Consider the following 27312-nt stretch of genomic DNA (forward strand, 5'->3'; position numbering starts at 1 on the left):
TCACTCTCTCTCCTCCCCCAACATGAGTGGACACGCCCCCTACTGCCGATTGGCTCACTCTCTCTCCTCACCCATCATGAGTGGACACGCCCCCTACTGCCGATTGGCTCACTCTCTCCTCATCCATCATGAGTGGACACGCCCCCTACTGCTGATTTGCTCACTTTCTCCTCCCCCATCTTGAGTGGACACGCCCCCTACTGCTGATTGGCTCACTCTCTCTCCTCCCCCATCTTGAGTGGACACGCCCCCTACTGCTGATTGGCTCACTCTCTCCTCCCCCATCTTGAGTGGACACGCCCCCTACTGCCGATTGGCTCACTCTCTCCTCCCCCATCTTGAGTGGACACGCCTCCTACTGCTGATTGGCTCACTCTCTCCTCCCCCATCATGAGTGGACTCACCCCCTACTGGTGATTGGCTCATTTTCTCTCCTCCCCCAACATTAGTGAATACGCCTCCTACTGCTGATTGGCTAAATGTTTGTTGTGCTGCTTGGTCTGATCCACTTCCAACAGCATTTTTCAGAAACTGCTTACTGCACCTTTAAATATACATATGTAACTAAAGGAAGCTATCAACTTGATCATTTTTATTTATTTATTTAATCATGCACAGGAATGCAACATAAATTGAAAGTCATTTTAAATTTGCTTGAATAATTTTTCCATATATTTTATTAATTTAATGAAATTATTAAATTGTATTAAATCATTTTAATAAAAAAATCACTTAATTATTATAGTTACAGTAATAGTGTTGCATCATAATGGTTAAATAATAAAAATATGCACTTATTTACTTTAATAATAATAAAAAATAATGCACATTCCTGCTCTTATTGTGCCCAATGCATCACTCCATGTTATTCAATGTTTATTTTAAAGTGCCCCTATTATGCTATTTTAAAGGTTCCTAATTTTGTTTTGCAGGTCTCCTACAACAGGTTTACATGCATCAAAGGTCAAAAAACACTTTAATTTTCTCATAATATACATTGCACATCACCTTATTTCTTAAAGAGTCTGAGAACGGTTTGTTCAAAGATCCTATCTCTTTAAACCCCTCCTTTCTGAGAGCTTTTCTTTAAAAGATTCTTTCTTTTGGGAGACAAAAACTTTTTGTGGTGCACTTTGATCTTTAAAATTTTGCAGACCTTTTATATTCACAGACTGCATTAAAGGGAATATTTGAAAAAGCGTAAAAGTGACACTTTAAGTTTGTCTTCACAATCTTTCATGAATTTTTTTTTTAACTGATGCTCAACATATGAAACAACCATACCTTGTTTTAGCTAATGTCACATAACTCCTCTCCTTCAATCACCTGACCCCATACTGGTTCGTAATTCATTCGATTCACATGACGTCACTGTACCTTTGCCCCGCCATCTTTGCGACCGCGGCGGTCTCAGTAATGCAATATGTTGTGCAGTTGGCTGCAACAACAGCCGAAAGAGGAACCCTGAACTGGTATTTTATTCTATACCAAAAGAAGAGAGAATCATTTATTTAAAAGACTTGAAGTCTCATGTTGGTTTGTGGTTAATTATATTTCCATCCTATACTGCAGTGGCCAACATTAGACAGATATCGACAGATAATGTTTTGTCTTCATTTTATTGTTGGATCTGTTTAAATGCACTTTATCATGGTAAGTTAGTAAGATTTGGGGTTGTTTTGAATATAACTGTCTGTCTGTCTGTTAGTTAATACCTACCTAAATCTAATAAATATTTTTCTTAAGTTCATAAAGATATTGTCTTCGTCACATGCGCTTTAGATGTTATTTTGTGTAAGTAACTTTAACGTTAGCTCTGCAGACGATGCATAATCTCAGCCTTGAAATGCATATTAAAGGACTAGTTCTTCCAAAAATGATAATTCTGCCGTCATTTACTCACCTTCATGTGCAAATCCTTAAGTTTACTTTCCGTGGAAGACAAAGGGTCATTTTTGTATATGTAATGGAGACTCTTCTTGTCGATGTAATGAAAGTGAATGAGTAACATTAGCCTACTGGGGGCTGTCACGCAAAAAAAAAAAAAAAGACAAAAAAACATCACAAAAGTATCATAAAAGTGATCTAATACGACTCGTCCGTTATATTAATATCGTTATTTATTCATATGATAGCTTTATGTGACGAACAAACTGCAATTTAAGTCGTTATATTATAATCACTGAGCTTACCTCTTGATAGCTTTTAAACGCAGCCGAATCATTCAAAAAGATTCGACTCGAAAGATTCTTTAATTTCGATATTTGTGTGTATTAAACCTTCCCTCTGCAATTGAACATCTGTTGTTTCGGACAGATATGGCAGTCTTTTATGATATTCGGCTGATGTCTCTGGCTGTGCTGATGGACGGATTAGATAGATTCATTCATGCCAGCCGAACAGCTGCAGATTCATAGATTCATTCATGACGTCGCCTCGACTCTCATGAACGCGCGCTATGAAGCTCTATGACTTAAGTATTTCTATATCATGAAAGGCCAATTGGGGCAAGCCTGGGGCAGATTATAATGGACTACAGAAAACTGGGGGTAAAAAATAAGGATCGGAGCCTAAAATAGAAATTTTCTCCAGGTATCTCTGTCTCTCTCTCTCATTCAAATGGGCAGTTTGGGCGGCCATACCGGGCGAGTCGGTCGCAAATATGGCGGCGTTCTATTTGTAGTGACGTAGGTGGCATCTATGAATACCTACTTTTTTTTTTTTTACTATCCATCTAATATCCAATTACCATCCAGTATGAAATCAACTGTTGCAACTAAAGCATTAATATTGATTGAGCAATCACGAGCTTGTGTTGCGATGTCATCAAACCCGGCTCACTCCGAGTGCTCTGTTTAATGAAGCATTATTTCACCTGCTCAGGTGTTCCTGCAGTCGGTCTAGTCTGTGCTCCACTTCTCCATACGTGATGTCACCGTCCAGATCGTCATCTTCAGCGCCGGCCTGCTCCTGTGCGGTCGTGTCCACGTGTGCTTTAACACTGTCAGATAACCACCCGTCAGTCTGGAGATCTGAAACAGGGATAAAATACACACATGCATTGGTGCTCATCCAAGTGTTGCAACATTAGTGTTCATTTTAAAGCTTTAAAAAAACAACACAATAGGCTATTGTGTTGTCTTACTGTGCATATGATAATAAATATATGTTGTATCTATTACTGATGATGTATTTTATGTGGGAAAGTAGAATAATATCTTGAGCTTGTATTCAGCACAGCCCTTATTTCAGGCATTTAACCAAAAACCCATTAAAAATACCCACTGGATTTGTGAAGATGGAAAAGGAAGTGCTAAAATGCTCATTTTTGGTCTACAAAAATGCATCATCCTTACAGAACTCCATTTGGCTTGATTCTTACAAGTGAGAAATTGATTTGCATCAAAATACCATAGAGTGTGACTGGACGCATGACCTTCGACATCAACAGCAAAGCCAATAGGATGTCTTTATTGTTATGATGCATGATTATAATATTATCTGCATTCATTATTTCCAGTTAGCATTGGTTTTCAGTGTTGTCCGTGATTCTCCAAACACACCTGCGACCTGTAAGTTGAAAATACCTGTGACAATATCTAGTGCGAAATTGCATCTCAGGTGTGTGTAAAGGCCTGCTGTCTCTGTGTTAGCGCTTGTATTGGTGTTATATTGCTGTGACTTTCCTATCGGTGAGGCTCAGGACTAATAGAAACACTAAAGCCAATGGTTATCTCTCACAGACACCTGCTCCACGCTGATCAGAACGGCCGTCTACGCGCGAGACGCCAACTCATGTCCGATCGGAGACTGGAGGAACCAGAGATGAGCAGTGTAGGGAAATGACATTCCTGCAGGACAGATTGACCCTCATGCATGGACGGAGACTGAGAAGACACCTGACGTGATCATCTCTGGGACAAACTTATTCAACGACGGGTGAGGTTTCTCTTTAAAAGCACCATGAGAAGTGCAGATTTCCTGCTGAGACCGGAAGTTGGGGAATATCAAATATTGGCATCAATACCCTGGAAGAGACATTTTAAGTGTGTATAAATCTGCTAAAAGTTCATTTCGTCAACTTATTAAAGTACACTAGCATACACATGAGCTCAATATGTCAAAAGGGTTAATACTTATAACAGTGCACCAGTGTTATTTTAGTAGAAATACTTTTATACTATTTTTATTAATATTTGAATCCATTTTTTTATTTTTACATTTTCTGTTTTAATTTTAATTTTACTTAGTTTTAATATTTTATATTTTTTATTTATATCATTTAAAAAAAAAAAAATTTCGATGCATTTTTATTTTTATTGTTACGATGCATGATTCTAATATTAGTTGCATTCATTATTTCCAGTTAGCATTGATTTTCAGCAATTTTTTTATTTATATATATATATATATATATTTTATGTTTTATTTAATATTTTATTAGATGCATTTTATTTATTATTGCTACTATGCATGACTATATGTTTTTTACTTTTGTGCATCAAGTTAAACTAAGTGAAAATTAAAATGTAGTCTTAGCAACTAGTTTATTTTTTTAATATTTTATTTCAGTTGTTTATTTAATTTAAAGTAAGGACATTTTTTATGGTTTTATTTTTTGTAAACTATAATAACCCTGGCCTACACATTAAATTGAAAAAAAAAGCTTTAAATAATCAGGGAAACTTTCATGACCTGTAATATGTCCGCTCACATCAGATGAAGTACTGTACATAATCATGTATTATGTGTATTACGTGAATAGAGTTGAAAGGAAGATGCCCACAGCAAGAGCTGTTTCTTTTTCCAGAACATGTAACACATTAAAGCTGACAATAAATTATAGTATTAAAGTTGAGGCAAAAATGAAAATTCTGTTATCATTTACTCACTCCTATTTGACAAAAAATATATATGCACTGTAAATGTGTAATATATCATCTTTTGTGTTTAACAAACAGAAAAAAGTCATACAGGTTTTGACTGACATGTAACTTATGTTTTCTGGGAAACATGTAAATGTCTTATATACTGTAGCTTCTGAAGGGCAGTACTAAATTATGAAAATAAGATTAAGCAAAATAATATCTTTTAAATGTTTTTGTCAATAATTAATGTTTTTAATAACATAAAAAAGCATGAAATGGCTTATTCATGGCAGTACTAATTAAAAACAAAATCAAATTTTTATGGCCCCCTGCATTAAAAATATTAATATTTTGGTGACTCTGCAAGGTGTATATACAGTATGATCACACCAGTGAATTGGTTTGTGTATTTAAATACTTCTTTTATGGCCAAACATCATTGATGTCTACAGCGGAGGGAAGATTTTCAGTGAGTAACGACTAAATTCCAGTCGAACAAAGCTATCATGTGACTTTATGAAAATATTCAAAATAAAGTGTATAAGTTAAATGGACCACATTTATAAAAAAATGTTTTATATGCTTTTCAGAGCCTCGTCCCTCGTCCACATGGGAAAGAGTGTCCTGAGGTTGGAACGGCATGAAGGTAAATGATTACATCGCTTTAATATTTCAATGCCATGATAATCATGTTGAGTTTAGAGGGTTTGTGCGTGTGTGTGTGTGTGTGTGTGTGTGTGTGTGTGTGGAGGTCATATTCCAATGGCAATCCCCCTCTCTAGTGGTTGTCTGTGGCGCAGGAGGGAACATTGTGTACTCGTTGAGGAGAGTTAGGGAATAGATGCCCAGCGGATTTTCCTAAAGCCTGTAAAACGGGCCGCACTGTGCCTTAAGCTCCTGAAAGACCCTGTTTTACCGTGCCATCTACTTCTCTCTCTCTCTCTCACTCATCATGTTGCTTTAGGTTGGATTTAGGAACAGACTGATTCGATCAATACTTTTTTTTTTTTCCCAGTGTCTGAGCTCTGCTTTCCTTTTATACCCTGTAAAGCAGTGCTTTAAGGACTAACAATGTCTGAAAAGTTTTTGGGATGAATGTAGATTGTTTTTTGTTTTGGAGTCATCCATCAAGCTAAAAGCCTGTTTCTTCTTCGCTGAAAGCACAGAGCGCTTTAAAAGCTACTATTGCTTTGGCAGAGATTGTTCTTGAAGGATTATGATAGTGTACGAATGCAAAACTAATGACAAGTATAAATAATGCAGTGTTTCCTTTATTTCCAGGTTTTTAAGTTGACTATTAATGTTGCCATCATGGTGCAAATAATATAAATGATCAACTAAATATTTAGAATTCAAGACATCAAATATCTTGATATATATAGTTTTATTAGCAATAGGTTTACAATAGTCACAAGAAAATATGTTTTTCTATTATGAAACAAATTAAAGCATGTGTGGATAACTTATGACGGTTGTGATGATTTTGTGAGAAATTCTGAAATTATTATTTAATGCTATAATAGATTAATATTATCATGGATAGTTCTATAGTGAAATACACAGGGTTTGGACTATGTCGGCATAAATCCTTTTGAGGGATTTTGAGATCGACCAAAACCTTTATTAAGCAAAATGTGCAGTTGGGAACAGACGGGAGAGCGGCGACTGCCAAACAGATCATATAATGAACACTGTTCTCCTGGACGACTGGGAACAACTTTTTCGTCAATGTTTCTGACTGACTTTAATTCCCAGCCATGTGCATCTGACCAAATCAGGCAAATTAGACTCAACTTTAGTCTAAATTTCACCATAAACAAAGCTAAATCAGTAATCATAAAATAGATTTTTTCAATGTTCATCTTTCTTCAGTGTGTAATGTTGCAGTTTGAGCATGAAAATGCTCTGAAAGTCCCTCCAGCGAGAGTTATTCTCTATATCAGTGTCACTGTTTCTGAACTCCCTGAAACGCCTCCATTGTAGTCCTGAGTTTTCTTCCGGGAACGAACACAATATTCCTCATTTAAATAATTCATACGTAGAATAAAGGGGCGGAGCCTGGTTGAGTTAGTTAGTAGTGTGTTGAAACTGGCGGTTATGGTAAGGGGCGGGGCATTTCCCAAACACGCTCGAAGCGCTTGACCAATCACAACACACTGCTCCAGCCGACCAATCAGAGCACAGTGTGCTTTTCAGAAGGAGGGGCTTCATAGAGACAGGAACTAAACAGAGCGTTACTGACAGACTGGGAAGAGACGAGCTGCAATAATGGAGAATATGGGAAAAATTATGTGTTTTTTGACCATTTAAGCATGAAAACCTATTCTAGTAGAGCCTAAAAACAAAATCAAGACTTTGAAAAAGGGCATAATATGTCCTTTTTAAGAAAAAAATAAAAGCATTTTGTTAGTTAATGCGGTTTACTTACTGTAAATAAAGAAACTACTAAGCACCATGTTTCTTTTTTAAAATATGCATCATTGTTCTGTATTGGATGAGAATGCAATTTATGGAGTGACTACCCTGTGAATTTGTGTGTGTATATTTGTCTCTTCAGGTTTGTGATGCAACAGAAACGGACAACAATGACACATGGTGTTAAGATGAGCTACCACTAAATCCTCACCATCATATGTCTTTTTTTCGGCGTCCTCTGCGGGATGACTGAAGCCCGGCGTGGAGGTGTAGCTCTGTACGGATGGATACTCCACTATTGCTGCTCCCAGAAGCCTTTGCTGCTCGTCTCTGGAGGTGTGACGGTCCTCAGAGCTTCTCTTAGAGCTGAGACGAGACTCGCGCCGCTCCGTCCGGCACTCGCTGTCCGCTTCTTTCAGGCTTCCTACTACGGGACGATCGGTCAGGGGTACAAAACGTGTTGAAGATCAGACCCGATGAAAAACAACACTGTCCAAACACAATTTTAAGCAGAAAGAGATCTGACTAAAAACTATACTTTAAACCAACTTAAAAAAAGCTAATCATAGCTAATTTAGCTCTGTTTATGGTCAAATTAAGCCAAAAACATATATTGACACACATTAATTAACATTTTGGCTAAAGAAACTATATTAAGTCCAGACTTTATAATAAATCATCTTTTTACTTTGAATGAATGTTTAATATTAAATAAAATGTAAAGTTTGAACCAAACCATAAATATAATTTGACCAAAAAACACTGCATTTTATTTAGTAACGCATTACAATAAGGTCTCATTTCTCACTAACATGAACTAACATTGAGCAATGTATTTTTGTACCGAATATATTAATCTTTGTTAATGTTAGTTAATAAAAATACAATTATTCAATGTTTGTTCAAGTATGTCAACAGATACCAATTTTGATTTTAAAAATGTATTAGTAAATATTAAAATGAACATTAGGTTAACAAATGCTATAGAAGTATTGTTCATTGTTTAATAGTGTAATTAACAAATGAAACCTTATTGTGACCATTTTCTTCCCATAGAAGCCTGTTATGAAGAAATAGTTTAAACATGCCAAAGCAATAACATATTTTTCTCAATCCTTGATCATAAATCATAAACACTGTCTACAAGCATATAATCATTGTTAAACATTACAGTTATTTTCACTGCTCATGTTTTATTATAGTACACAAATGTAAGATTATGGCCTCATCTATAGAGAGTTTTTATAATCATTGAGGTGCAAAAACTGAATGTTCTTTCCAGTCAGTGTCTCAGTACATTAAGCAGCGTTAAGCTGTTTCCCTGTAATAGGAGTCAATGAGGTCAAAAACGCTTCGCATTAAAAAATATTGACTTTCTCCTTGGACTACGGAGTAGATCATTTTTATGACCATAAATTTGATTCTCCCTGGTCGTTGAAGTTGTGCACTTAAGTGTTTTTCCACGTTAAGTGTTTTAAAATGTCCCAACAGTGTTTTAAGAGCTCACCAGAGACGTAGACGTTCATCATGATTACAGCTGTAAAACAACAGTTTATTCTGCAATAATAACACTATAATGATGCCACTTAAACAAGTCACACAACTTAACGTGCTGGAGGAGACTTTACAGAGGGATCAAGATCGTGACCAAAAATTGATGCACCTCTTGATGGAGATAAATGTTGTGATGTTATTTCCATCAAGAGGTGCATCAGTTTTTGATCAAGATCTGGTATTGTCAATGCAAGAGTCCAGCACTCTGTAAAGTCTCCTCCAGCACATCCCAAAGACGTTCAATGAATTTAAGATCTGAACTCAGAGGAGCCGATTCATGTGTGAAAATGATTCTTCTTTCTCCCTCCCAACCATTCTTTCACAATTTGAGCCGGGTTAATCTTGACATTGTCATCCTGGGATATGGCCATGATGTGTCTTCATACATGGTTGTTTAAGAAATGAAAAGCTACACACTCCATCAATTAGGGTTAGAAACATAATAATCACTGCAATAATGATCAAATCATAGACTCAAAGTATTTTGCCTGTTTAACTCCAAACAGAGATTTTTATTTCTCTGGGCAGTGTGTATATATGTTTGTGTGTGTATATGTATGTATATATGAAGAGTTCAGATGCAAAAGCCTCTAAGTGCCATCTGAAATTTTCTTCTAGAATGATCATTTTTATCAAGCTCGTATATTTAAGTTTAGTAGTTTCACTTAAATGACAATTAATAGGTCATTTTCAATGTCATTTCAGTGAAATTATTGAACTTAAATATACAAGCTTGATAAAAATGATCAGTCTAGAAGAAAATTTCAGATGGCACTTAGAGGCTTTTGCATCTGAACTCTTCATATATATATATATATATATATATATATATATATATATATATATATATATATATATATATATATATATATATATATATATATATATATATATACATATATACTGTCCGGCCAAATAAAAATCTGTTTTTATAAATATATATCTTTCATTATGAAGAGTGTGCATGTCTATATGTGCTCTAGTACGTAAGAACGAAGCTATGATTGAATCTTGAAATAAAGCAAAATTACTGAGGATTTTTTTTTAATTTGTCCTCTGATTCCATGTCCATAATTTACAGCCAAAAATATGGCATTAATTCGATCTCAAACAAATTTGCAACAGTACGGTTTTGGGAAAACAGTCATGACTAGCTTGTTGATTTCTTCAAAGATGCCTCATACTCTGGTAGTTAACCAGCGAGTTACATTGTTGTACGGGAGAAAACACACCCCTGAAACTAGGCGCGTTTCCATTACAGATTTGAAATGACGGCGTTTCCATTAACCGATGTTATGTCATTCCAGTAAGTCATTCCAAAAATCATAGCGATGGACGTTGGTAGGTTTATGTATCTCAGCCACCGCACTGGCCATTATTATTAATCAAAGGAGACGTATGTGTGTTATCCAATCATTAATGGCAAGGAAAGACCCTTATACTATGAGCGGCACATATGAGGTGTTTCTGGGTGTTTCTCACTCACTTCTGCTTCGAGGTCTTGATTGTGGCATTTATTTGAGGTTTTGAATCCAGTATTCCTGTAATTCTTTTGTCTTTTATGAATTTGATAAAGAGCTCTGTCTCGTATTCTGTCCAAACACATCCGCGTCATCTACGTCAGGTGACTGTAAATGCGCAAAAACTGTTTCCATTGCAGTTTTGCGAAATATTTCTTTTTCGAATTGCCTGAAAAACCTCCTCATACGAGCGTAAAAACGTTTTTGCGATAAATGGGAGTTTTTGCGAAATTGACGTGTTTCCATTGGGTGAATTTTAAATTCGCAATTTCAATTTGCGCAATTTGAAGGGTAATGGAAACGCAGCTAGCCAGCTTAACCATTTTAAGGTCCTAAATGTGTCATGGTGTAATGGAATCAATGGATCATATTCACCTTGTGATGGTTTACGTTTAAAGGAGATCTTCCTTCGACTCTTCGTATCCTCTCCATCTGAATCACTGGCTTGTGAAAAAATGCTCTGAAGAAGAAGAAGAGCCCAACAACAACATGCAATAATGATCTCTGGGGTGACTGAGAAATGCTTTCATTTCATGTTTTGTATATTATTTCTTGCTTTCGATGGGAAGTACCTTTGAAGTCTCATCCCGCAGGTTAAAGGTCAGCTCCAGATTGGTGAGGAAATAGTCTGCGAACTCTGGATACATGTCTAAAACCTCCAGCAACTCTTCTCTCTGGATGGTGTGCAGGTCGCAGTAGCTGAGCGCTCGGACGTCAGCGTTCGACTTCCCCGGCTTGGCGTACAGGTGGATCATCTCTCCAAATATATCATTCTTACCTGGAGAGCAAAGCACACATTCAGGTTAGGTTTGTCGTAAGTCTAGAACGCAGATGCATGACATGTTTAGACAAATGTGACCCTGGACCACAAAACCAGTCACATGGGTTGAGAAATTGAGATTATACATAATAAATAAGCTGAATAATACTGAATAAATAAGATTTCCATTGATGTATGGTTTGTTAGGATAGGACAATATTTAGCTGAGATACAACTATTGAAAATCTGGAATCTGAGGGTGCAAAAAAATCTGAACATTGAGAAAATCTCCTTTAAAGTTGTTCATTTATGTTCACGATTGTGCTGCATTCACTCACAAAACTAAACGTTTTATATATTTACGGTAGGAAATTTACTAAATATCTTCATGGAACATGATCTTTACTTAATATCCTAATGATTTTTGCCATAAAAGAAAAATGGATAATTTTGACCCATACAATGTATTGTTGTACAAATATACCCGTGCGACTCGAGACTGGTTTTGTGATCCAGGGTCACACATGTTGCCTTTTTTATGTGCACTACTGTCACAGAAGCCGTATCACACTATGCCGCCTCAGAGACTGATCTATATGCTTGTGTCTGCATGGGATTTCAGATGCTGATTGTGTGTGTATACAGTACGTGTGTCTGGACAAGCAAGGTCAGTTTAGGTCATGCGGATTACCAGCGCTCGCTCTGCCTGTGGAGATTATGAATCAGATGATGTCAGGTACTGTATATGCTGTTCTTTTCCCCTCGACCTCTCGTTGAATAACAACTGTTTGTTCTTTTGCCTTTCTTTAAAGATCTCAGAAAACAGGATTTGAATTGCTCTTTTGAATTAAAGTGCCACTTTTATGCTATCTTAAAGGCTCCTTATTTTAAAGCCTCCTCAAAAAACACTTTAATCGTCTCATAATATACAACGCAGCATCAGCTCTTTTCTCACAGTGTCTGAAATGTTTGATAAAAGAAACAGTCTCTATAAACCCCTCCTTTTCTGTCTTCTTTCTTTCTTCTATTTGCATTCTGAATTGTAATTAGTCTTGCCTTCCTTGCATATATTATTTATAGCCGCCTTTACACTATTGATTCCGGTGTGCAGTTGAAAACAAGACGTGCGCTGAGCGATATGACAGATGTGATGCAGCATTTCATTATTGCAGAAACAAAGAATTTTATATAATAAAACACTGACTTTCGAAAGTTTGAGGTTGGTAGGATTTTAAAATGTTTTTAAAGTCTCTTATGCTTACCAATGCTGCATTTATTTGATCAAAAAATTACAGTAAAAACAGAAATATTGTGAAATATTATTACAATTTAAAAGAACTGTTTCCTATTTGAATATATATTTAAATGTAATTTATTCCTGTGATCAAAGCTGAATTTTCAGCATCATTACTCCAGTCTTCAGCGTCACATGATCCTTCAGAAATCATTCTAATGTGATGATTAATATGATATTTATGATTATTATCAATGTTCAAAACAGTTTTTGCTGCTATTTTTGTGGAAACTGTGGATTCTTTGATGAATAGTAAGTTAAAAAGTACAAATCTTTTGTAACATTATAAATGACTTTACTGTCACTTTTAATCAATTTTAATACATCTTGTTGAAAAAAAAACTTTTGAACAGTAATGTATCTCAACTTTTACCTTTACAAGCACTGCTTGTTCAGGAAGTGCAAATGTATTTTATTTTTAATTGTACATCTTTCCTTACCATTGTCTCTCATGTTTTATAAAATGCCACAAACGTCCTGCACCAAAGTCCATTCAAGTTACAGTTTATCTCAAAAATCAGCGGGCTCTCAGCTGGGCCGCTCCCGGGTAAATGTCAGGCCCACCGAGTGATTCTGCTTTAAATGAGAGAGACGTGACTGAGCTGCAGGTGACATTAAACTCAATTGGCTAAAATGCCTGACACGGCTGTTCATAAGGGATCTGACACCTTTCTAAATCTCACCATGAAGAAGCAGCAGAAGTGAAGCATTGTGGGCCTTCCAGTGGAGCACAGGAGGGATGAGAAGCACTTTCTCTTCTTAATGGATCCAAAGAACATTATTAAAGGGATACTTCACCGGTTAGCTTTGTATCAGTAGAAACCCGGTAGTATTCTGGAATGACCGTGCTTCCCTCCCTCATGTCCCCTGGAGACGAGAGATTTCTGTATTGTGTGTCTGGAAAAAAAACTCAGATGACGCAAAAATCGTCATTTAGCTCATCAGAGGCTTTTTGTGCAGAGGCGAGAGACGCCAGCCAGTAGGAGGAGCTCGTCCCGCATGTCTTCAACCCGCCCATAGGGGGATCTCACGATAAAACGCCGTCTTTTCAGTTTCGAGTCGACTAGTAGCCTAGCTGTATCATTTCTCCCGATACTGCCCTCTGTAACCGGTAGGCGTGGCTTGGGCGTGGCCTCGTAGGGCAGCGAAGCAAGTGCATTCTGGGAGTTGTTGTCTTTCATCCACATGAGCCAAAAATACATTTTCTGGCTTTTCTCAGTCTAGAAGGCTCCAACTTCTACAATAATTTCACATTTCTACTACATAAATGACCCAATTTAAATACACATTCATCTTTCCAGCGGTGAAATATCCCTTTAAATGAAGGCTCAGGGTTCAACACGAGTTCAGCTCTACTGGCAGCATTTCAGCATAAAGAGTCACTTTGTGAGGTTTGAGAACTTTTCACCGTGGCCGTCTGCACTGCACTGTTTTGACCCTATTATGTCACTGAATATTCATCTGATGAAAAAACAGAGCTTTTAAACTGTGTTGAAGTTAAGGAGACCTGTCAGTCACACGCCGGCTCTCTGGCATCAAAAGTGCTGGCTAATTATTATTTTATTTTATTTTTTTGCCTTAAATAGCTCTTTTTTAAATGTAAAGACAATGTAAAGAAAATGACATTTATAGCAAGACGATATAAATATAATTTCTCTCCCCTCCCTCATCACTTGACGCACAAATCCATTTTTTTTTAATACTTCGCTGTGTTTAAGTAGTCAATAGTGATGGAACGATTAATGGGTTAATGTACAGTTTCTGATTTCAAATATTCTAGTGAATTTCAAGTATATAATGCGTAATTTTTTTTTTATTTCAGAGTTTTTTAAATGTTTTTGAAAGAAGTCTCTCACCAAGACTGCATTTGTCCGATCAAAAATACAGTTAAAAACAGTAATATTGTGAAATATTATTACAATATAAAAGAACTGTTTTCTATTTGAATACATTTTCAAATGTAATTTATTCCTGTGATCAAAGCTGAATTTTCAGCATCATTACTCCAGTCTTCAGCGTCACATGATCCTTCAGAAGTCATTCTAATATGATGATTTGCTGCTCAACAAACATTTATTATTACCAATATTTACCAATAACTTGTTGAAAACAGTTGTGCTGCTTCATATTTTTTTCCACTACTTTCCCCCCCATGATTCTATGAGTAGAATGTTCAAAAGAACAGCATTTATTTAAAATAAAATTTTAAAATAAACATTTTAAATGTCTTTACAATCACTTTTGATCAATTTAATACATTATTGCTGAATAAAAGAATTATTTATATCTCATGTGGTTTAAATGAATTGTATATTAGCCATATACACTTTTGTTCGTTCCCTCACGTTTCTCTCTCTCTCTCTCTCTCTCTCTCTCTCTCTCTCTCTCTCTCTCTCTCTCTCTCTCTCTCTCTCTCTCTCTCTCTCTCTCTCTCTCTCTCTCTCTCTCTCTCTCTCTCTCTCTCTCTCTCTCTCTCTCTCTCTCTCTCTCTCTCTCTCTCTCTCTCTCTCTCTCTCTCTCTCTCTCCTGTCGCTTTGAAGATGCCAAACACATCCAGCAGGAGCCACTTAATAGAAATGTCAGAAGCCTCTTCTTATCAGACACGGTTCTAGACACAGAATGGAACACAATGCAAAAAATCCTGAAAAGGAAAGACAGGCTTGTTTCCAGAATATGCTCATCTGTTTGACATTTTCTGAGAGAACAATAACTGTGCCTTTTGATTTGTAGACGGAGCAAACGGCACCCTGGGCACCTGGGCTCTCAGCTGTGTGTTAAAGCTTGTAGGGACAATGGCACATCTACCCAGTGGGAGATACAGCGTGTGCCCTCTCTCTCTCGTTGCTAACCAGCGCATCGGTAAACAACAGAAAGTCCTCGCACACACACAACTCAAACTATTGCATTATCGGCTTTCTCTAAAACATCGATCACAAGAGCACAGTGAGAAATAATGAGACAATGACATATATTCTTATGCAAGATTTTAAAAATAGTCTACCTTTGATTAAAATAGTCATTTATAAGTGAATAAGTGATTCCTTAATTAAATATCTAGAGCAGGGTTATTGAAGTACCAAGAGGTCTAATCTCAAAATGTCCTTCTAAACGGCACTGAGTAATAGTCATTATATTTTTTATAAACTAACATTTGAAAAGTTTGGGGGTCAGTAAGATTTTTTCTTTTTTTAACGAAATTAATATTAAAATTAAATATTAATATTAATATTAAAATTATTTAAATTAAAATAATTGTATTCAGCGATGATGCAATAAATTAATCAATAATGACAGTAAAGCATTTATAATGTTCTAAAATATTTATATTTCAAATAAATTATGTTCTTTTTGACGTTATATTCATCAAAGAATCTTGAAAAAAAAAGAATGTATTATGGTTTGCACTAAAAATATGAAACTATTTTCAACATAAATAATCAGATGATAATAATCAGAAAATTTTCTTGAGCATCAAATCATAATAGGATTTCTGAAGGATCATGTGACAATGAAGACTGGAGTAATGCTGAAAATTCAGCTTTGATCACAGGAATAAATTACATTTGAAAATTTATTCAAATAGAAAAGAGTACTTTTAAATTGAAATAATATTTCACAATATTACTGTTTTTACTATATTTTTGATCAAATAAATGCAGCATTGGTGAGCATCTTACGTGTGTGCATATATATATATATATATATATATATATATATATATAAAACCAGGTTACTGCTGGAAGAGGTGTTACTGAGGCCAGTAGGGGGCGCTCACCCTGTGGTCTGTGTGGGTCCAAACGCCCTAGTAAAGTGACGGGGACACTATACTGTAACAAGCACCATCGTTTGGATGAGACGTTAAACTGAGGTCCTGACTCTCTGTGGTCATTAAAAATCCCATCCTGGCCAAATTTGCCCAGTGGCCTCTGTCCATCATGGCCTCCTAATCATCCCCATAGACACTGATTGGCTTCATCACTGTCTCCTATCCACCAGTAAGCTGGTGTGTGGTGGGCGTTCTGGTGCAATATGGCTGCCGTCGCATCATCCAGGTAAATGCTGCACATTGCTGGTGGTTGAGGAGATTCCCCCCCTTTCTATGTATTGCGCTTTAAATGCAGAGAAAAGCGCTATATAAAATGTAATGAATATACACACATACAGACCCTTTCCAAAAAAATTGAATATCATGGAAAAGTTTATTTATTTCCATAATTCCATTCAAAACGTTAAACTTCCATAGATTATAGATTCAGGGCCCACAACTTAAACTATTTCAAGTATTTAGTTGTTTATTTGTATATAATTTGGGCTTCCAGCTCATAAAACCCACCAAAACAGGATTTAAAAAAATTAGAATATTACATGAAATCACACAGTAATTACACAGTGATACCATGGTCATTGAACCAGGTTTTGGTTCTTTTGGCAGTGTGGGCAGGTGCAAGTCCTGCTGGATTTTTTGGAAAGGGTCTGTACATACAATGTGCAGCAATTGTGCAATATATACCAATGTGCAGCAATGTGCAACCTCATAAAAAAAAAAGAAATATATATATATATATATATATATATATATATATATATATATATATATATATATATATATATATATATATATATATATATATATATATATATATATATATATATATATATATAATAATTCTTTCCTTTTCCTTTAATCCTCCCTTATCTGGCTTATGCTACTCTGAACAATGCCTGAACTTCGTATTTTGAGCACTTCTTGCATTGTTTTTGCCTCTTCACGATGACTCGCTTAATTTAGTCCTAAATTGTAAGTCGCTTTGGACAAAAGCGTCTGCTAAATGTAAATGTAAATACACGCATATGCTATATGTATATATACACACACACATATAATATAATATGTGTGTGTCATTTTATAGTAATATTTTTATTTATTCATTTTATATATTCATGTTTTTCATATATTATGGATTTGAAGTCACTTTCCATTAGCACTTCCTTTAAAACAAGCTTGTGAGCTCTTACCCAGAATGGCCACCACTATGTCGTCCTTGAGGATCTCAATGGATCCTCGAGACAGGAAGTAGAGCGCGGTGAGAACGTCTCCACAGTGCACGAGTGTGTCTCCAGGAGGGGCGTGCGTGGTTTTGAAGCGCATGGCGAGAGCACGCAGACACCCTTGAGTCGCACCCTGGAATGCCTTACATCCCTGAAGGAGACTTTGGTTCAGATGGAGACAAATATCTGCCTGCAAACACTCAGGAAAGCCCTTTAAGACCTGCAGAGAGACGTGAGAATGAGGTGAATAGATACTCCACTCTATCAGATCCATCACTGAAGATTAAAGGAAACATTAGTGCAGACATTATCTTCAATTACACTGTTTGTTATTCTGTGGTGTTAATATGTTCTGTAACTCGTACACAGGCAGCGTCCTGACTTGGGTTGGAATTTCGAAAATCGGATACTTGTTATAAAATTAAAGTGCTGGTATAATGCTCTTCTCACAAGATGTAAAATAAGTCTCTGATGTCCCCAGAGTGTGTGTGTGAAGTTTTAGCTCAAAATACCCCACAGATATTTTTATATAGCATGTTAAAATTGTCAATTTTTGTGGGTGAGCAAAAACGCACCGTTTTGTGTCTGTTCCTTTAAATGCAAATGAGCTGCTGCTCACGGCACAGGGGGCGGAGCTTAAACAGCTTGCACTCACACAGACATGCACTGAAAATTTCAAAAACTTTTAGCCTTTTTTGCTCAAAGCGGAGTCAGACAATGATGGAGAGACTCAAAAAGAGGTGACAACATGTAGACAACATTTCTGAATGGTTAGCTGATGAATTTATGAAGCTTATGTGTAGTTATCTTCTAGTCATTGATTAGCATATTCTGTCATGATAATCTATAAATCGTGTTCCGGGGGCGGGGTTTATGTAAATTTTAGGGTTGGTGATGTCACTAACCCAGGAGGAATGTGGTGTAGTCTCTACCAGCCGTTTGTTGTAGTCCTTAAAAAGCGATTTCTTTAAAAGCAAATATCTCCCTTTGCTTTGAACTTTGAGTGTTGTAACTTTGCAGATGTTGTTTATGATCAAACAGCAACATTACACACTAACTAAAGTTAGAAAAGTGAAATCATAATCAACCACCCCTTTAAAATATCGATTCCTCTTATTAATTCCTTTGTGTGCATTTTAATAGGACTTTAAACCATTCAAGTGCAAGAAGACCCACGCACTGTTTTCTGTGCTGCGCACACATCCAAAACTTGCACACAGAAAGCCGCTTCTCATACCGACTAGTGCGTGACACTGAACTGAGTTCTCTTCTGTGTCTTTTTGCACTTGAACGGACAAATACACACAAAATACTGTCAAAATATCCTCATAAACAGTCGATTGTCTTAAGTGAATGTAAACAGTCGAGAAAGAACACACATGTAACAGTATATTGGATCTGTGCAGCTCTTAAAGTGACAGTAGCCTAATATTCCTGCTGCTGTCTCTATAATAACGTTAATCAACAAAGAAAATTCACTCACTGTTCTTGACTGAATAACTTTTGTAAATATATTTGTAATGTATATATATTTTTATAAAATGCAGTATTATTTTACATTTGATTACAGTTTCTGTACCTGAATACCTGAAAATCACACAATCGTATGTTTGTTTAGTTGTATTTATTTGAGCAATTGCTAATTTGTTTATTTTTTCTCTTTTTTTTATTACTGAGTGTTTACTTTTCTTTAATAATGCTTGAAATGTACATTAGTTAGGCTAGTTGTTTTTGCTATGGTATTTTTAAACCAAAGGCAAAAGTTTCTTGTGTAAGTGTTCTTTAGCCTGTTGATTTTTGTTCAAGGTATTCAGCTACAATCAAATGTTTTGGAGTAAGACTTCGAATAAATGCGAATGATATCTACGTTTTTTTTACCTTATCGGAATTGAAATTAGGCATCGATTAGCAGAATAGTTCAAATGCAAACGATACCTAATCCAAACTGAAATTTCAGTGAACTGTTGTTTGGCACTAACAATACAGTACTCTTATAATAATAATAATAACACTCACAAATGTTAAGTGCAATTTAAAAACAAGACTTATTACTGTTTGTAAGTTTGGGGTCGCTAAGATTATTTCATAATTTTGAAGGAAGTCTCTTAAACTTAGCTAGGTTGCATTTATCTGATCAAAAGTAAAAACAGTAATATTGTGAAATATGTAATGTGATGCAGCCTTCATGACGGGAGCGCTTCTATGATGCCTTAAAGCGACAGTTCACTAGGTTTTGGAACAGAGTCCTGGTGTTAAGAGTTTGTTTCCACTGCTAATGAAATTTGGCATTATGATGTTTCTGCCAAAGTATTCTTCCAGCTAAAGTGGCAGGAAAGAGACTTTAACCTAGACAGATTAAGTGAAAGTGAAAAAATGATGCAAGTGCCAACTACTGTGTACATACTAGCAGTGCAATTATAAATTAAAAGAGAGGAAATAATGAAGCTTCAATAATAGCCAACAAAAATGATTCAGTTTCTTAGCAACATGCAGACTTGCTTTAACAAGTGCGACTTTTAATCTCCAAGTCTCGTCTAAAATAGAATGGCTATGATAGACGCCCATCTAATATATGCTAAATCATGCTAGCATGGAATATGTATATGCAAGTATATATGATTTTGATGCACTTTTTATTTTGTCATTATTATTATTATTATTATTATTATGATTTGATGTGTATGAGAGCTAAGACATGAATGAAGATGCGTTTATATAAATACCTCCTGCTCTTCCCAGGGTGGCGAGGTCGATCCATTTCACACGAGGCAGACATGGAGAGAGACAGGTGTTGCTTTCAGTACATAAACTCACACTTTCATACTGTGATCACATGTTCAGATTGCATTTCAGAGATCATTTATAGGAATAGCTCAGCCAAAAATGAAACGTCTGCCATTGTTTACTTATTATTTAGTCACCCTTGTATTCCAAACACATATTTTCTTTTTTGAGGAACACAAAATGAGAACTTTTTTTAAATTTTGCTCTTTTACGTATTTTACAGGTCATTTTCAGCGAATAACAACTTTAATTTTGCTCTTTTTCCTGGTGGAAATCGATCATATTTCTTCAGAAGATTTGGAATACGGCGCACAAGTTGTATGAACTACTTTGATTATTCTCATATGGTGCTTTTTCATCTTTTTTAGAGCTTTTGCATTCCACAAAAAAAATAAGGAACGTGAGGGTGAGTATATGATTTTTTTCATTTTTGGCTGAATTGTGCCAACAAACATGACTTAGCACAGGGATGCTAAACAGACTGGACAATAAAGTTCAACTCAACTCAACTCATGCACACACTTTTTTGTCAGCTGAACCCGTTTGACGTAAAATATTTACTTGAAGTCCCCTAGTCTCTGCCTCGGATCGTTGGCTGAACGTCTGATAAGTATGGCACACAAAATTGGAAACGCTTCAGGATCTGATTGATTGAATTCTATAGGAATTCAGGAGTGTGTCGCGTTCTATAAAGGTCTGACAGGAAATAAAGCATTCGTGATGCAAAAGTCCCTCATGGAAGAAGAAAGCCGACGTGTATTCAACTGTGACAATGAGCGCTTATCAGGATCAACTAAACATTAAAGGTGGAACTCGTATAACTGTCTTCCACAAGCGTTCTTCTGTCAACAGTGTTACTTGTCAAAGGCACACTATGCAGTTTCCGTTTTTCTCAAACAGCGCCCCCTAGAGTCACTTTGGAGTACTTGTATTTAACGGGGCGCCAAACCTCTCAAACTTGCCTGGCTGTTTTTTTGTTTACCATCGAAATGATTTCGAAGCTGTTATATTAAGGTACAAATCTTGCATAGTGTGCCTTTAAACAAACCAACTTCAATGAGCAACAGAAATGAAATAGCGGAGTGTCGATTTACACTAAGTGTTGGCAGAGGCTATTTACACTAACTCCGCCCACTGACGTCTGATTGGGCCAGACAAAATTACAGTAGACGGTGATTTGTCAACAACAGCTCAATTCAACCCGAGTTCAAATCTGTCTTTTGCCAAGCTCGCTCTGCTCCCTTTTCCCAACAAATATCAGATTTGAAAGGCATTTGTTTGAAAAGTGGAAATAAAGTGTCTGACGTGTCAGATAGGGGTAGGTGAAGGGAGGGCTTTATTGTGCCAATAAGTTGGCATCCATTTAATAATTTAATAAATGTAATAATTTACACTGTTATTATTGCATACCGTTTAATGTACAACAACACTGAGGTGCAAATAGCATCTGCCACTATAAGTATAAAAAGCATCTAACTACCATTTACACATATTTCAAAGAAAATTATGCTATTTTTACAGTGTAAATATAATCTATTTCTATTTAAATGTAGTGTAAATAGCCGCTGCCATAAAATAAACCTACATGCATCCGGTACTTGTGGCGCACATTGGTCCAATGCAGACAGTTCAGAGAAAAAGCGCTCACTTTTTGTTTTATGATTGTTTTTAATTGACCTTTTGCAAAGCCTTGGTTTAAAGAAACTATTGATAGATCCTACACTCAAAAAAATGTTGGGTTGTTTCAACTTATGTTTTGGTCAATCAAAATTTAAACCAACTGTTGGGTTTGTCCATATTTGACCCAAACATGGGTTGAAACCATCTTTTTTTGAGTGTGTCTTAGCGAATCTAAAATAAAGGTTTGAAAAGCATGCAAAAATAGTTGAATATCTAGATCAGGATGTATCAAACGCACCGTGTTCAGGTCGATGCCGTTGGTGTAGGTCCACGAGTGCTGGAAGTACTCCTCCAGTCTCTGCCTGAGCGGGTTTGGGATCTGGTGGAACCGGATGAACTCTTTCACACGGAGCATCTGCATGTGGTAGCGAGCCGTCCCCGAATACAGCCGCTGGATGATGGCAGAAACGTTCCCAAAAATGCTGGCGTACATCAAAGCTGGAGAAGACAAGGCAGGGTCACACGGGTGAAATTGCAAATGCAAGGCTACATTTTGCCAGGCCAATTTTAGTGTTTCTTTATATATTATTATCATTATTATGCTTGATGTGTTCTGATTCAATAGCTGTGTTTTGAACTGTGCTGTCCACTGAGGGATGATGGGATAGATTTTTGACTTTGGACTGTTTTTTCAATGTCTTCTCTTTAAAAACTTGCACTGGACGTGCTGGTTTCATCTCATATATGAAACACCTGCGATTCAGCAATACCTGCTAATGCACTCGCGTTCACGTAAAGTAGCCCAGTAGGCAAGTTTGGGTGAGCGAGGGTGAAACGCACAAGGTATAGTGCCTCCAATGCCCTGTAGATGGCTATATCTTTTCTTTTGTAGCAGAAATAAACTGCTGCAGAAAAAGTTAGGTGCTATGCAAAATGCAATGAGTAAATGTATTGGTGTAAAATACATACTCTTTTCAAAATGTAGTCAAGTAGAGGGTAACAGTTGCTAATACCTTTGATGCTCAAAGTACAAAGTAGCCAAAATGACACTTAAAGGGAAAGTTCACCCAAAAAAAGAAAATTCTGTAATCATCCTCAAGTTGTTTCAAACCTGTATGAATTTCTTTATTCTGCTGAACACAAAAGAAGATATTTTGTTACATGTCAGTATTGACTTTGAAATATCTTCTTTTGTGTTCAGCAGAAGAAAGAAATTCATACAGGTTTGAAACAACTTGAGGGTGGGCAAGAAATGACAGAATTTCCATTTTTTTGGGGTGAACTATACCTTTAAGTACAGTAACTACCTACATTTACACAAACGCTTTACACCACTGTCTGTCCCTGAGTGCAGGATGAGTCATCAGTAGTTTTACTGTAAATGTATATGCTAAAATGTATTTTTGTCAACATTTAGCAGTACAGTAGCTGGGCTAAACACTAACAGACATGGATTGAAGATGATGTCATGGGGTCTTGAAAAGACAATAAACATATTGATTTGAAATAGTATTAGGATTAATCTGCTAGATTGAAACAGAGATTAAATATGTCAGTATGAATTGTTTACAGATACCTGAGTCATTTAAAATTCATTGCAGCCATCTCAGGACATGCACTTCAATTGAATATTGAAGAATATTAATTAATTTTTTTTTCATATACCTTGCCAAGTTTCTCTCACGATCAAACAGGGCTCAATTAAATTCTTTAAAAATGTTTTTAAGCCTCTTATGCAAACCAAGGCTGCATTTATTTGATCAACAATACAGTAAATATTGTGAAATATTATTACAATTTAATTTTTTTTGTGAAAATATTTTAAAATGTAATTTATTCCTGTGATTCAAAGCTGAATTTTCAGCATCATTACTCCAGTCTTCAGTGTCACATGATCCTTCAGAAATCATTCTAATATGATGATTTGCTGCTCTAAAAACATTTCTGATTATTATCAGTGTTAAATATTCATATTTTAGAGGAATTCAGCATTCTTTGATGAATAGAAAGTTCAAAAGAACAAGATTTATTTGAAATAGAAATCTTTTGTTACAGTATAAATGTCTTTAATTTCACTTTTGAGCAATTTAATGCGTCTTTGTTTAATAAAAGTAGGCCTACTGATACCTTTAAAAAACTTTAAACTTTTAAATGGTTGTGTACATATTGCTTTCACTATTCAAAGGAATATTTCACCCAAACATTAAACTATTTAGTCACCATGTTTATTTTTTTCATGGAAACTTTCTCCCTTTCTGTTTCTCCAGAAAAATAATTGTTTTTGTTTTGTTTGGGACGTCATGAGGGTGAGTAATGACAGAAATGTCAGTTTTGGAACGATTGATCCCTTTAAGCTATTTGCGTACATGCATGTGTTTCAGACTTACATCCAATGAGCATGACGCAGATGGAGAAGATCTTCTCCGAGTTGGTGTTCGGGGACACGTTTCCAAAGCCCACGCTGGTCAGCGAACTGAATGTGAAGTACAGTGCAGTGACGTATTTATCCTTTATGGTCGGCCCAGAGCTTGGGTCACTGTAGTTTATTTTCTTCCCAATGGACACCTCGAGATTGTCAAGCCAGCCGATCTTATGGTCCAGGTACGGTTTCTCCATATTTCCAATGGCGTACCAGATGCAGGCGAGCCAATGGGCAATCAGAGCAAATATACACATGAGGAGCATGAGAACTGCTGCGCCGTATTCAGAGTAACGGTCCAGCTTTCTGGCAACACGAACCAGTCGGAGGAGTCGCGCTGTCTTCAACAGGCCAATCAGAGTGGTCGTCTTGGGAAAGAGAGAAGGTGCTCATTAGTAAGATTGTGAACAGATTGCATTTTACCAAGAAAGATTAGAAAATACTCATTTGACTCATTAAGGCTAATCAGGTTCTCTGTTGCTTTCTCCTAGGCTTCAAAACCTAGTGATCTGTGCTTTTTAATGTTTTCCTTTTCCCTTAGTGTGTGATATATCTGTATATATCTGTATAGAAATGTTTGTTAACAGTCTGCACTTTAAGCATGGCAGCTCACGGACAAACTTTGAGTTGTGAGGAGGTGCGGAGCCTGATAGAAATTATTAACATTATTTTCGAGCCGCATCCTCGCTTCATTTTCAAATATTATTGTTTGTCTAAAGTGGTGTAGACAAACTATATAATAAAATATAACCAAGGATACAATCAGCCCACGCAGTCGTCTTTCCATAGTAAACATTGGCGTGTTGTCTGCCGGATTTTGTTTACTTCTGGGAGTTCTGTTGGAATTTTCCCGCACGCTAATTCTGACCAATCGAAGTGCAGTTATGGAAATAAGTTCAAGACACATCTGGCCAACGAGTGATGTGGATGCTGTCACGTGACTGCATTTTGGTTCGTTTTATCAACTCATAAACTGATTCGGACCAGAGCGATCAGTGTGGTGTGAAAAGGAACCAAAATGCCTGAAAAATGCTACAAAGTATAATTTTTCGCCCTTGTTCCGGACCAAATGAACCGAACTACAGATTTGAAAACACCCTAACAGAGATTCCAGACCTGCATAAAATGCCTCAATCCAAGTATAGATATTACTTCCTCAAACGTCCACGTCACAATGTGAAATATTAGCATAACGCCCGTCCAAAGGCATATGCGAAGAAAGAAGACGAGGATTCAGTGAATTGTAGTGTTGTCGTCATGTCACGTTTGGATGCCAACACAAACCCCATTTGTTTGGCCTTCTGAAAATGGATGAAATTGGGGATCTGAGGTTAAGATTTATTCATGAATCTGTTCCTGAGTAGTTCAACCCACAAGTCTGCTTGTGCACAGTGCATTTCACAGAGGACAGCCTCCTGAACCTGAGAGAACAACGCCGGGTATATACAAAGACTACTGACCACTGTGAAACGTTCTGCTCGAGTCGTGCTTGAAAAGTTGGTTCTGATCGATTGGCTTGATCATCCGCTTTTTCAGAATCTGACTTGGGCTCGAACTGATGGCAAAACAGACAATATTTATAAATATTATAAATACATTTTTGATATTGCTTAAAGCTTTGGAGGCTGAAGCTGGCATCTCTTGAGGTGTTTGACCAATCACAACGCACCGGGTCTTCTGGCCAATCAGAGCACTCTGAGCTTTTTGTAAGGAAGAGCTTTGTAGGAGCTTTAACACTAAAGCATGTTAACCTACACTGCAAAAAATGCTTTTCTTACTTAGTATTTTTATCTTGTTTCCAGTCCAAATATAAAAAAAATTCTCAAATCAAGATGCATTTACTAGATAAGTAAGATTAGATAATATATTATGTCTTAATTTCCGGGGGAATTAATCAAAATTAAGTGAGTTTTTGCTTAAAACAAGCAATCTGTCCATGGGGTAAGAAAAATAATCTTAATTCAGACAGAAACAAGATTATTTTTCTTACCCCATGGACAGATAATTTTGCTTGTTTTAAGCAAAAACTCACTTAATTTTGATTAATTCCCCCGGAATGCATCTTTTTTTTTTATATTTGGACTGGAAGCAAGACAAAAATACTAAGTAAGAAAAGCATTTTTTTGCAGTGTATTCTATTACACCCACTATTTAAAATAATGAACCTTTAAAATAGCATCATATGACCCCAAATCAAATAATGTCCAAGAGGTTACGACCCGTTAAACGACCCAATACTCTAATGAGCATAAAAATGCATAGTACACAATAATACGCTCCCCCAGGACTCATGTTCAGTGTGTGAATTAAACAAAGGAAAAAGTTGGTGAATTGACTTTGACCTGAACTTTAAAGGGGATTCGAGTCGACCCTCATTCACAATAATAATAATAATATTATAATTCCTATGACAGTAATAGCCAAATATTGTAAAACAAATGCACTGTAAAATAAATGAAAATGAATATTCCACTAGTATGTTAATGTATGCTACAGTAAAGGAAAATTAGACTACGTTTGTCCCAATTTCTGCACTTGCAAGAAATAAACCCTTGAGCTTTCATTTGGATGGAAACTGCAGTTGAGCTTTTATTTTGGCAGAAAGCTACCGTTTCTGTGAAACCAGGTTTACAAACGGGTCTCATTACAAATCAGGTGAAATGCTGTAATCATCATCTTATGAAAATGTTGGGAATTAGGCAAATGTGAAAATAATGCGAAACTGGTGCCCGCTACGTTCCTAAATGCATGCTAAACTCACAGCACATGCAGATATGGAGTTCACTGCCAGATCACAAGCTATTTAATACCATATAATTTATACTTATTTAATTAAATCACAGTTTTTTACAATTCAATAAGGACACAAAGCCATATCACGCTTTCGGTTTTAATTTGTTTGACAGATACTTTGCTAAAGCACAAAACACAACATTAAAGATGCTTTGCTATTATGAGAAGTTTAAATGTATTTTCGATTCATTATGAAACAGATTGGGTAACATGCTTAACGTAATCTTCAAACTCTT

The 27312-nt window shown here is 36.3% G+C and overlaps 1 protein-coding gene across 1 annotated transcript in view; it reads right to left on the minus strand.

Annotated features, from left to right (window-relative positions):
* Positions 1-2679: 2679 nt before the first annotated feature.
* LOC308692077 (potassium voltage-gated channel subfamily H member 7) overlaps positions 2680-27312 on the minus strand; it is a 97428-nt gene continuing 72795 nt past the window's right edge. Inside the window, exons 7-13 of the mRNA XM_081367784.1 lie at positions 24252-24651; positions 22163-22362; positions 17428-17680; positions 10930-11135; positions 10733-10817; positions 7495-7710; positions 2680-3032 (exon numbers count right to left, since the gene is read on the minus strand). Of these exons, the coding sequence (XP_081223910.1) occupies positions 2872-3032; positions 7495-7710; positions 10733-10817; positions 10930-11135; positions 17428-17680; positions 22163-22362; positions 24252-24651 (1521 nt within the window). The 3' untranslated portion in view covers positions 2680-2871. The remainder of the gene's footprint in view (positions 3033-7494; positions 7711-10732; positions 10818-10929; positions 11136-17427; positions 17681-22162; positions 22363-24251; positions 24652-27312) is intronic.

This window comes from Scardinius erythrophthalmus (assembly GCF_964197995.2).
Source record: "Scardinius erythrophthalmus genome assembly, chromosome: 6".
In the NCBI taxonomy this organism is placed as follows: Eukaryota; Metazoa; Chordata; class Actinopteri; order Cypriniformes; family Leuciscidae; genus Scardinius; species Scardinius erythrophthalmus.